Genomic DNA, 11,768 nt, shown 5'->3' on the forward strand with positions numbered 1-11,768 from the left:
TTTCAAACCTGGCCAACATCCTTTTTTTCATTATCATTTTTAATGCCTTTACTTTATGTAGTTCTTATAAAATAATTTAATTCAACTATTGAATATTAATAATCTATGTTATTTCTTATTTATATTTTAGTCACTTCAATTCATTTCTTTTTTAGATTCAAATTATAATAACTTTGGTTAACATTTTACGATGTATTTTTTTATTATATTGATATGCAAAAAATTACAATTTATAGTACTTTTCGTGTAGATTTTGAATATCTAAATTTTTTGTTTAAAATATTGAATTAATGTAACCTAATTTAACTTATAAAATTAGTTAAATTGAATTTTAAAAAGCGCAACATGACTATTAAAAGTGGACGGAGGGAATAGTAATTAGTACAATTATTTGGGGCCCACTTCAATTAGTACCTCCAATCGTAAATTTTTCAAATATCATTCTTGTGAATGTCAATCTTTATTTGCTAATAAAAATTTAGTTAACTCTCAAAATTCTATTGTGCCTCATAAAATGGGACTGAAAAAGTAACATATATTATTTGAAAATGACCTAAAAAATACTAAAAATCATAATAATTATCAACTTGAAATATTTAAAAGACATAAAAAAAATTTGGTTTAATTCTCGAACATAAAAGTAACATATGTTATTTAAAAAATGAAATATAAAGTACTATAAATTACAACAATTAATAACATAAAATATCTACAAGACAACAAAAGAGGCTAATTTTTGTACTGCTTGTGTCACATAAATTAGGGTTGGGATGGTTTTAAAAAAATAATTTTGGTTATACATTATAAAATGGCCTAAAAATTGAAATGATATAATTTAAAAAATAACCGACTGAACCATCTTATTGATAGCCCTAATGTTACTTCTATTCTACTCCCTTTGTCCCTAATTACTAGTCCACTTTTCCTTTTATAGTTGTCCCTAATTACTTGTCCATTTTGACAATCAAGAAAGGACAATTTTTTTTACCTATTATACACTCAATTAAATGTCTAATTACTTTGAAAAATGTAGAACTTTTCATCTACTTCATAATTAATAGGGGTAAAATGGTAAACTCATTATGTCATTAATTGTTTTCTTAATAGGTGTGTCAATTCAATAGTAAACAAGTAAATAGGGACAGAGGGAGTATTTATTTTTACTTAAATTTAGAAAGATATGTTTCATTTCTACCCTCAATCTCATTGCTACATTTATTTGCTCTTTGAAATTGAAATTAAAAAGACAAATAACAAATAAGTTTTCATATTAGCTCACTTATAGCAAAATATATTATAACAATCAAACTACTTTTTTAACCCTACATAATATATAACAATAACTTTATCCCTGTTGGGCCCGGGCAACGCCCAAACTTCCTTTACTAGTATTATATATATATATATATATATATATATATATATATAAAAGAAACGACTTTAATGAATAGTTGTGACTTTTATGAAAAGTTGCATTTTTAATGAAGAGTTGCGATTTTTATGAAAAATTATAACTTTTATGAAAGGTTGTGACCTTTCCGGAGGGTTGAAACTTTTCCAAATAGTTGTAACCTTTCTTATAAGGCACAATAAACATTTGTTCACACTACCCTTTGTTGTCTATAAATAGAGGGATTTCCTCTCATTTTAACACAACAAAAATTCTGAACCTCTACTTTTTCTTCTTCTTCTTCACAATTAAATATTTGTATACTTTGCTCATGTTGAGTTACTCACTGACACTATTGCTTATGTTACAGATTCTGGTATGTATTTTTACAATCATTAATTTATAATTTATGCTTATGTTATTAAGGATAAATGATAAGATGTAATAATTTTCATTTTTCTTTACATAATTAATGTTTGTTACTACGTAATTTTGTATGTAAGATAATATAGTGTTTTATTAGTTTTCATGTCTGATAGGTTTTAAGTATTATTTTATAAATTTCGTGATATTAAATTCTTGCGCAAAGCGCGGGTAATTTTACTAGGATATATATATATTGAACATATTTGAAAGTGTCATAGAGAGGGAGTATATGCCTTGAATTCGATAACTCCTAAATTGAGGGGACAATATCTACAAGACAATTGTGTAGAAACAGTCATACAAAACTCAAAAAAGGTTAACTTCAAAAAATGAAAAAATAAAATAAAATAAAAAAATTCAATTGCATACATAGAAACCGACAGACAATATCTGAGACTTCAATGCAGAATGAAATTGAAATAAAATTCCTCTGTAACATTTCTCTAATAAAAACTCAATCTTTTCTTCTGAGAATCATCATTTTGGCTGACACCCTCTTCTTGAAAATAATGCAAAAACAGAGAAAAGGTGAAAAAGTTTACAACTTTATTAAGGGGCTGAAGAAAAAAGTTTTTATTATTGATTCTTGAATTTTACTGTAAGTTTTCATGTTGGTTTTTGTTTTCTTCTGAATTCTTGTATTTGAAGGAAAAAGTTGGAATCGTTTTTGTTGGTTCTTGAATTTTACTGCAAGTCTTCATGTGGGGTTATGTTTTCATCTGAATTCTTGTGTTTGAAGTTTTTTTTTTTTTGTTTTTTGGCTGGTTTGGTTAATTGTGATTAACATTGGGTTTTTGTGTAACTTTGGTTGTAGTGATACAAGAAATAAAATGGGGTTGATAACTGGGATTCTTATGGGGATGATCTTTGGGGTTGGTTTAATGGCTGCTTGGAAATACATGACGAGTTATCGAAGCACTAAACGAAGTTCAAAGGTATGATTTTGATGAATTACGATTTGTTTGAATGATCATTATCATTTTTCTTTGGTAATTTTGGTGTGTTTTACTATTATAATGTTTTTGGGATGAACATCATTAGGGGTGGAGTAGTTAATCACGCATTGTTGGTTCGAAAATGTTAGTAGTTCAGTTGGTTGGTTAACTACCTGAACTTTTCCCTTGGGTGTGAAGCAGACCACGCTTCGCCACCTAAGGTGGCTCTACCTCTGGCTTGTAATCCCCTTCCCCTATCCCCATTTTTTTTTTTTTGCAGAAGGCATTGTTGACTCTTGTTTATAATTTGTTTAATTATAGAATTGCAATGGCTAATTTAGGTTGCATTGAACGGAATTGTTATGAAAGGTTTCGTATAGCCGGCTCCAACTCAAAATCCAACTTTGTTGTTGGAGGAGAAATGCTTTATAAATTTTCTCAATGTGAAATGGATAGCTGTCCGAGTGTTGCACACAAAGCTTTACTTTGTTTACTCCCTCAATTTCAATTGTTTGTCTTACTTTCCTGCTTAGTCCGTTTCAAGGAAATGTCTCTTTTTTTTTGCAACTCTTTAGTTCTAACTTTTCACATGATATGTTTAAAACCACACGATTGAAAGACATGTTGGTACATTTTTGCATATCTTTAATTTAAAACCACAAGATTCAAAAATCTTCATTATTTTCTTAAACTTCATGCCAAGTCAAAAACCGGACAAATAAATTGAAAAACAGAGGGAGTATTTATTCTGATTGGTAAAATAAAACTACTATTTCTGAAGATGAAGCAGCTAGGAAGGATTGCGGATATAAAACTGTTTACCTTCTGCTGCCTCTGTGATAGTTTTGCTTCTTTGTTCTCTGCCTTATGTAAGTTTCTCCTCAATTTGTTACGAGAGTAGGAACTAGTCACTGGTTCATTTCATATTGATTTACATGGTTCTCTTTATCATGCTTGTTATTACGATGCATCATTTATATTTCAGAAGTGGTGCAGCTGCTTTTCCTTTCTGAAAGACTGATTTTCGTCTCATCTTTCATTGTATTTACTCCTTTTACAGGCAGTGGAGGTTAATCTAATGAGCTCCCTCAGTAGGGACGATTTAAAGAAAATGTGTGGCGATAAATTTCCTGAATGGATATCATTCCCAGTTTATGAACAGGTTGTGGGATTCAATTGTTTGTTTTTACCCTCATGTAGTCTTTAAAACTCGCATTGTTGTTCTGCCTTTCAATAGAATACTTGATCCAACAAACTGACTTTGACTGAAACCATTCTACAGAAAATGTACTTACTTTTGAACGGAATATTTATGATGGGAAGTTTATGTTAGCATGAATAAATGGTTTCAATATCATGGGAAGAACTCTCAAAATTAATCGGCTAGCTTAATGTACATTTGGATCGTATTTATGACTGTTACTTGATGAGTTAGAACAAAAAATACATTGCTAAGTGGTGATCAATGCGAGGAGAGAAGTTTTACTAGTTAGAGAGCTACATGCTGTTTTCCCTTTGTTTTCTGTTTAGCCGCGGGGTTGGTGAGGGTTGTTACACTTAAACGGGTTGTCACAAATTGTGAAGGAAAGCAACACAACTGTAGTACCTGAACTTAGTGAGAGGACAGAAAAATATCTGATATATATGTGAGTCTTTGAAGCTACGAATTATCTGGTGTTTTTACATGTTTCCTTATGAAATCCAGGGAAATAAACTAGCATAGTGTACATTGCTAATGTTACATGTGTGTCGCTAACACTACTCTGAAGAGAAAGGAACATGAGAGCTTTTGAAAGGGGGGGAACATGAATCTGTACAGCCTAGGCTTATTCTTACTAGACTCTGTGGCATAGATGATTAGGTGTCTTATGTGGAGAACCATATCTTTGTGTAGGCTCTCTACTTTTTGGTATTGCTTTGTCAACAGGGTATTTTCCTCATAGCATCTATAAAACATTACTTTCTTAAAAGAATATTTGTCTCATGCTGTCTCGCGCTGCAGGTCAAATGGTTGAACAAACAATTGAGCAAACTTTGGCCATTTGTTGCTGAGGTAAGCTTTTGGCTCTTGCCTTGTGTAATCATGTCATTTTTGGTAACTTTATCATCATCTGAATTTTGTACTATGAACTTCTCAGTAAGCCATGTTAAATTCCTTAATAAGGCTTCAATGCTTGCGAGTGGCTCATAGTTAAAAATAAGCCTGGAAATTTGGTCAAGTGTACAGTGGAGATGGATGATTCTTTTTATAGATTTGAGAGAAGGGGGTTTTTGGTTACAGATTTCGTTCAATGTATTGCTCGATGCAATTAAGTTGCATAGTTTCTTTCCTATAGTGCATCAGATATGGCGGTTACTCGGCATGAATAATTTATACAATGAAGTTCACATTCTTCATGTGCAAACACGTGTATCAACGCCAATTATTCAGTTAGAGCAGTAACATCTGTAGTTCCATTAGTGTGGTTGAACGAAGTTTCTCCTTTCCAAATGCTATGTAGTGAAGTCATTAATCTTATCTCTTAAATGTTGGCTATGCAGACAGCCGAGGCTATAATAAAAGAATCTGTTGAACCTCTTTTAGAAGACTATCGACCTCCTGGGATTACTTCATTGAAGTTCAGTAAATTGTCCTTGGGAACTGTGTCGCCTAAAATTGAAGGTAGCAACATAAATAGTCACTATTACCGATCACCCAAAAAATGAACTGTTTCATTATTCTGCTTTTTGCTTTATCATTATACTTTGTACTGGATTACCTATTACAACATTCTTAGTTCTTCGAAAAAAAATTATGTCATCATTGCTAATCATTTTGTACTTTGGTACTACATATGAATTGTTTCATATTTGTAGAACAGTTTGGTGACTTGATCGGAGACAGAAATGCTAAGTTCACAAGTTTTTACAGCTTAGTTTCTGCGATCAATTTGCAATACATAAGTACATTAAATTAGATAGTTTTCTGCATAACTCACTCTGGTTCAATTCTCTGTAGACTTGGTTGCATTGTTCCCAATATAGTTTCTCTGTTTACATTTTGGAAAAGAAAGTCAGTTTGCCTTTTTGAGTTCGCTGCTGCTACTGTCTAGTTTTCGAGCTTTGAGATTCATCTGAATCTTCTTCAGTTTATTTATACTGATGATTTGATTCCAAAAAAGTGTAGTTAGCCATCATCTTATGCCGGAAACCATTAAGATATACAAGATGATTGTTTTTTAATGACTTCATTTTTGTAGATAATGTTGAGTCCCACATCGGTAAGATGAGGATTAGTTGGTCACTTTATATGGTCTTAGACAACCCTCACCTCTTGAGTTCTTTTGTTAATGGTTTGACAAGTCACCTGAATGAACATGAACAACACTCAAGAAGCAAATCACAGATTTGCTAATACTAGTGTTTCGGGGTTAATGTTTTGGCAAATATTTAGTAATCATGGGGTTGTGATCCGGCTAAAATTGAGAGCGGGAGACAAAGAAAGAGTGAGCCAATTTCTATATCTATGATGCCTAACTTTGTAGCACACAGTTGACCAAGAGATAGAAAATAACTTTGATATGACAAACTTCATGTCAGTGGAAACAAAGTAATCCACATAGAGCTTATCTCTCGTCATTATAGTGTTGCATCCCCGATAAGACATTTAATGATTTGGTTTCAGTTGCATGTGTTAGATTCCTTAATTAGTTTGTATTATTTCACTCAGCATTTTAGCCTTCTTTTTTGGGGGATAAATGCAGGTATTCGTGTTCAAAAGTTTAAAAAAGATCAAATTACTATGGATATTGATCTTCGATGGGGTGGTGATCCCAATATCGTTTTAGGTGTGCAAGCTGCAATGGTTGCTTCTATACCCATTCAGGTAGGTGTCTAATCTCTTTCACCTGTCGTCAGATCCAAAGAGATGAAAAAAACAAATCTTTCACCTCTCCATGTTCCTCTGACTAGTGAGTTATATGGAGAAAGAGAGTTATACTAACCATCGTCCATCGCAAATTGGTTGCAGTTAAAAGATCTTCAGGTCTACACAATTGTTCGTGTTATCTTCCAACTAGCTGAAGAAATTCCTTGCATCTCTGCCGTTGTTGTTGCTTTACTCTCTGAGGTATAGCCTAATTCTATTGCTGAATGTGCTTCTTCTAGTCTTAGATCCCTTTAAATTGTGGTCCTTTTAATACTTAACACCCTTTCCCTCTCCCTCCTTTCTCCCCCAAACGAAAGAGAGAGAGACCGGGAGAGGGTGCAGTTCGTCTTGATATTGGTTGTATCAGCTTTTGGTGTTTCGTTAGACTGTGTGTTGATAAAACAACATCTTGGTTGAGAGACTTGAGTACCTCCTTGGCTAAGCATTTGTCGATAGGCTATAGTAAAAGTAAATGTTGTGTGAACACTTCATCTAACATTTGTCATAGGCTATAGTCATAATATACTTCTTGAATATTATATTATGCTGCAAAAATGTTTCTCCCTTTTTCTTATGCAATTCTATGGGAACTAATTTTTGTGTAGTGGTAGAACTGATCTTAAAATGAACCGAAAAAGGTAAAAAAAAAAATGCCCTTAAATTATGTGGAAATTCACTATATTTGTCTTCCGTTAATAGTTGGGTCTAATTATGCCCTTGTCGTTACTTTATTGGGTAAGAAAATGCCCCTATTTGACACAAAACTTAAGCGAGAACATATTTGGTCCAATTTAGTTCCTGACTGAAATTATGCAACAACTTGTGAAGTTGCATTTACGAAGCAATTTGATTGAATTGTAATGAATTTTTTTCACCAATTTAAGGCATCACATATAGCATATTTAAGCCATTTTTCAGTAACTTACCATTTTTTACAATTTAAATTAGAAATTCTAGGTAAAAATACAACAACCATAATGTCATAAAACAAGAAAATTCATTACATTGATTCAAATCACAAAATATCTTTACATTCTGTTAAACCATTGAATGTCATAGATTCCATCAACCCGCAAAATTAAGAGAGATTCACAGTAGGACAGGGGGATGAGCAATGTTATGGTTGTCCCTACTTTTTCCGAAAAACAAGATTAAAGCACGAGAACTTAAATTTAAATGACATTCTTCCCTTCTAACAAAAAAGTTTATTAAAAGTCAGCAAGACAAATTCTTTCCATCTGTAATCATCCTTAATTAAAAAAGAAAATTCACATGTAATTCAGAATTGATGGAATCTAAAGGCGATTTCTTGTTTGAAGGAGTTGGTGGGTTTGATTATGTATTTTGATGCAATATAACTGTATTTGTGATTTGATCAAATGTAAAGATACTTTGTGGTTGAAGCAATGTAGTGAATTTTCTTATTTTACGACATCATGGTTGTTGTATCTTTACCTAGATATTCTTATTTAAATTGTATAAAATGACATGTTAATTTGCTTAAAAATTGCTCAAAATTTGCTTTATGTGATGCCTTAAATTGGTGGGAAAATTCATTACAATTCAATCAAGTAACTTCACAAATGCATCTTTACAAGTTAGTTCATAATTGTAGTTAGGAACTAATAAATTGGACAAATTACGCCCTTATACTATGTGTGTAGGTCCAAATATGCTCTTGTTTACGTTTTGTGTGAAATAAGAGTGTTTTGGGCTCAATAAAGAGAATTATCGAGTTCTCTTCTTTCACAACATAAAATGTGCTACCAATTAAGTTCTCATATTCTCGTGATTACTTTCTGATGTATGTTTATGTAACTGACTCCTTGTTTGTTTTTTCAGCCAAAGCCAAGAATTGATTATACTTTGAAGGCTGTTGGTGGTAGTTTAACAGCTCTTCCTGGAATTTCGGATATGATTGATGTAAGTGTTAAAAACTTGGTTCTCTTGCTGGACATTTCTTACTCGAATATTTTCTCCGTAGACTGACTCTGATCTCTTTCTCATTGAAAGGACACTGTAAACTCGATTGTTACAGATATGCTAGAATGGCCTCATAGAATTGTCGTTCCAATTGGCGTAGGTGTGGATACTAGGTATATTCAGTTTTAAAAGTATTTTAGTCGTTGATAATGTTATTGATATTTTAGCAATGGATTAGTGACAGCTGCATTTCGTACCCTCTCTTGGTACAATATGTTATTACCTTCGAAGTTAATATTGTTATTAGAACTGTCAGCATTCAACACTCGGTTAAGTGTTTAACCGAGTTTAAACACTTAAATATAATAGAAATCTTTGGTGTCATTCTCCCTTCCTTTGGTCCTGTGTCACTTCAATTTGAAACCAATACTATCATTTGTCTCTGTTCCATCAGTGTTGTCTTTTCGATGGGAACGATAACTCTGTCTTGTAACATGTCTTTATTATATTTTTCATTTTTATGTGACGTTATTTGTGTGTTTCATGCAGTGATTTGGAGCTTAAGCCTCAGGGAAAGCTTATAGTGACCGTAGTCAGGGCTAATAGCTTAAAAAATCATGAAATGATTGGAAAATCTGATCCGTATGCAGTTGTATATATTCGCCCACTATTTAAGCTGAAGACGAAAACCATCAACAACAACCTAAATCCGGTTTGGGACCAGACGTTTGAGTTGATTGCAGAAGACAAGGAGACTCAATCTCTTATCCTAGAGGTCTAATTTCTGTACACTTCAGCCTCTTATCTGTACGGGTTTCCATAATCGTATCCATGATCATTTTGAACAGGTATTTGATAAAGACGTTGGACAAGATCAGCGAATGGGGGTTACAAAGTTGCCTCTGAATGAGCTGGTAGCGGAGACTCCGAAGGAAATTGAATTAAGGTTACTGCCAAAACTTGACATGCTTAGAGTCAAAGATAAGAAAGATAGAGGAACTATCACAGTGAAGGTACATGACAAAGTCTACGTGTTGCGTTATTGAAGTTTCATTCACCGTAGTATTATGCTCTTACGTATTGATTGCTGTCCGAAAATTGGCAGGTATTGTATCATGAGTTCAACAAAGAAGAGCAGTTAGCTGCTCTGGAGACGGAGAAGAAGATCCTAGAAGAAAGAAAGAGGTTGAAGGCAGAAGGTGTCATCGGGAGCACTATGGATGCCCTTGACGGAGCAGCATCACTCGTGGGTTCAGGTGTTGGCATGGTAGGCACAGGCCTTGGTGCAGGAGTAGGTCTTGTTGGAACAGGGCTAGGTGCGGGTGCAGGGATGGTAGGTAGTGGTCTTGGAGCTGTTGGAAGTGGCCTAAGCAAAGCCGGTAAGTTTATGGGGAAGACTCTCACGGGGCAATCGAACCATTCAAGGAAGAAGAGTGGTTCCCATACTCGAGTAAACTCTGTTCAAGAAAATGGAGGTGCAAAGCCACTCTAGACTCTGCCTTTGTGATGTTGGCTAGTTTTGTGAAGTCGAAACTATCTAGTGTTTGTAAACTTGTAGGGTTTATATCAGATTTAAGAATGGTGTTTATCGATGCAAAGAGTACTGTTTTGGGAAATGGAATTAAGGTGTTCGTAAGTAGGTGAAAGCTATGCAAATATGCACATTGTATAGGCCTAATGTCTTTTGCGCTCCGTGTACCCCTCCCTCTACTTTGCAAAACTAAGAGGAGGTTTAATGGACTTTGAGCTTCTAAATGAAGCCCTTACAGGTCGTTTGTTTATCATATCTTTTATCCTGCATAAATAATACATAGTTTCCTTATGTAGGATTGTAAGCTTGTAACCAATCATCGTATTTGGTTATGCTGATTTTAATACATATATAGTTTACTTTCTAACTAGCAATTCGATTGAGTTTATCCCTTGAAGTCATACCCTCCCCGTATGCGTGAGTCTTCCGCTGATTGACAAAAATGCCGGCCGAAATTCGAGAACGTCGAGGGATCACTTCCTCTTCCGGGCAAGCAAGCGGGGCTGTGTTTGAAGAGAATCATTTTGGGGTTGATGTCCTCTTGGAATTATGGGAAAAATCTACGGAAACAGGCAAGTCGATGGATCAGCCAGAACCTTCATCCAGTTGATACGGATAGGGAACCACTCATGGAGGCTGATTCAATGGACGAGCTTCGTTGCTCGGGGAGCTACTTGAATAGTAGGCCCCTTTGGTGAATAAAGGCAAAAGTAAACATTTTGGAAACCTTAGGGGCAACTACGGATTTTCTTTCATATTCTTTTCTTAAAAATATATTTAATGTCTCCGTTAGTAAAAAGGGGGTGAAAGTAAATTATTTCGTAAATTATAGGGTAAATCTGTGCTAAAAGATTAGTCGTAGGGGTATTAGTGAGTCAAACTTCTAACTGAGAATAAATATAAACCTTTTCGTGAAGTACAGATAAATATAATGCAGAAGCTTTGATGTATTCTTGCACTTTTCGAAAGTCAATTTGACTGATATTCAAAGTTAAATTACATTACATTAATTTGACATTTTAAACAAAAAATTTAGATATTAAAAAATATATGAAGAGTACTATAAATTGCAATTTTTTGCATATCAAAATGATGAAAAAATAGATGTAAAATGTTGGTCAAAGTTTTTATAGTTTGATTCTAAAAAAGGAAATTATGACAATTAAAAGTGGACGGATGTAGTATTTGTTTGGCTATGATGGTGAGAAAATTGGGAAACACTACAAAACCTATTTTCAGTATTTGACAGTTATCCATTTCAAATTTTTCCCCATTTTTTTTATTTTTATAAGAACAATCCCATTTATTTCTTGTTTAGCTAGAATTCAAAATGTTAATAAGTCAAAACTCATTTGTTTTTAGTTTAACATAAGCATAGAAGTTGTATATGAGTTGCATGAAAATTGTAGCTTTTTGAATGGATTCCTTACCCAAAAAAAAAAAAACGGCTGCAAATCTCACTTGAGTTTGTTAAGAAGGGGAAGAGTAGAAAATTTGTAGCTTAAAAATGAGAGAAAATTCCTTTATTTATAGTGCAACAAAGAGTAGTATGAATAGGTATTTGTTATGCCTTATCAAAAAAGTCACGACTAATCAAAAAGTCATAACTGTTTGAAAAAATCACTGTCCTTCAATGTGAAAAGGGAGTTTATATAA

The 11,768-nt window shown here is 33.4% G+C and overlaps 1 protein-coding gene across 2 annotated transcripts; it reads left to right on the forward strand.

Moving 5' to 3' along the window:
* The first annotated feature begins 2,226 nt into the window (after window positions 1-2,226).
* Window positions 2,227-10,396, forward strand: LOC102582690 (synaptotagmin-4-like). 2 transcript variants are annotated; one of them, XM_006360578.2, is made up of 12 exons: window positions 2,227-2,414; window positions 2,631-2,751; window positions 3,812-3,913; window positions 4,754-4,804; window positions 5,293-5,413; window positions 6,495-6,616; window positions 6,761-6,859; window positions 8,501-8,581; window positions 8,672-8,754; window positions 9,131-9,356; window positions 9,430-9,594; window positions 9,687-10,396. In XM_006360578.2, exons 2-12 carry the CDS (start codon window positions 2,647-2,649, stop codon window positions 10,071-10,073), a joined length of 1,542 nt encoding a protein of 513 aa, XP_006360640.1. In that variant the 5' UTR covers window positions 2,227-2,414; window positions 2,631-2,646; the 3' UTR covers window positions 10,074-10,396. The 2 variants fall into 2 exon arrangements, with proteins under 2 accessions (XP_006360640.1, XP_015170430.1); XM_015314944.1 differs by having other exon boundaries at window positions 2,227-2,344; window positions 9,687-10,073.
* Window positions 10,397-11,768: the final 1,372 nt, after the last annotated feature.

This window comes from Solanum tuberosum, unplaced genomic scaffold (genome assembly GCF_000226075.1).
Source record: "Solanum tuberosum cultivar DM 1-3 516 R44 unplaced genomic scaffold, SolTub_3.0 scf00328, whole genome shotgun sequence".
In the NCBI taxonomy this organism is placed as follows: domain Eukaryota; kingdom Viridiplantae; phylum Streptophyta; class Magnoliopsida; order Solanales; family Solanaceae; genus Solanum; species Solanum tuberosum.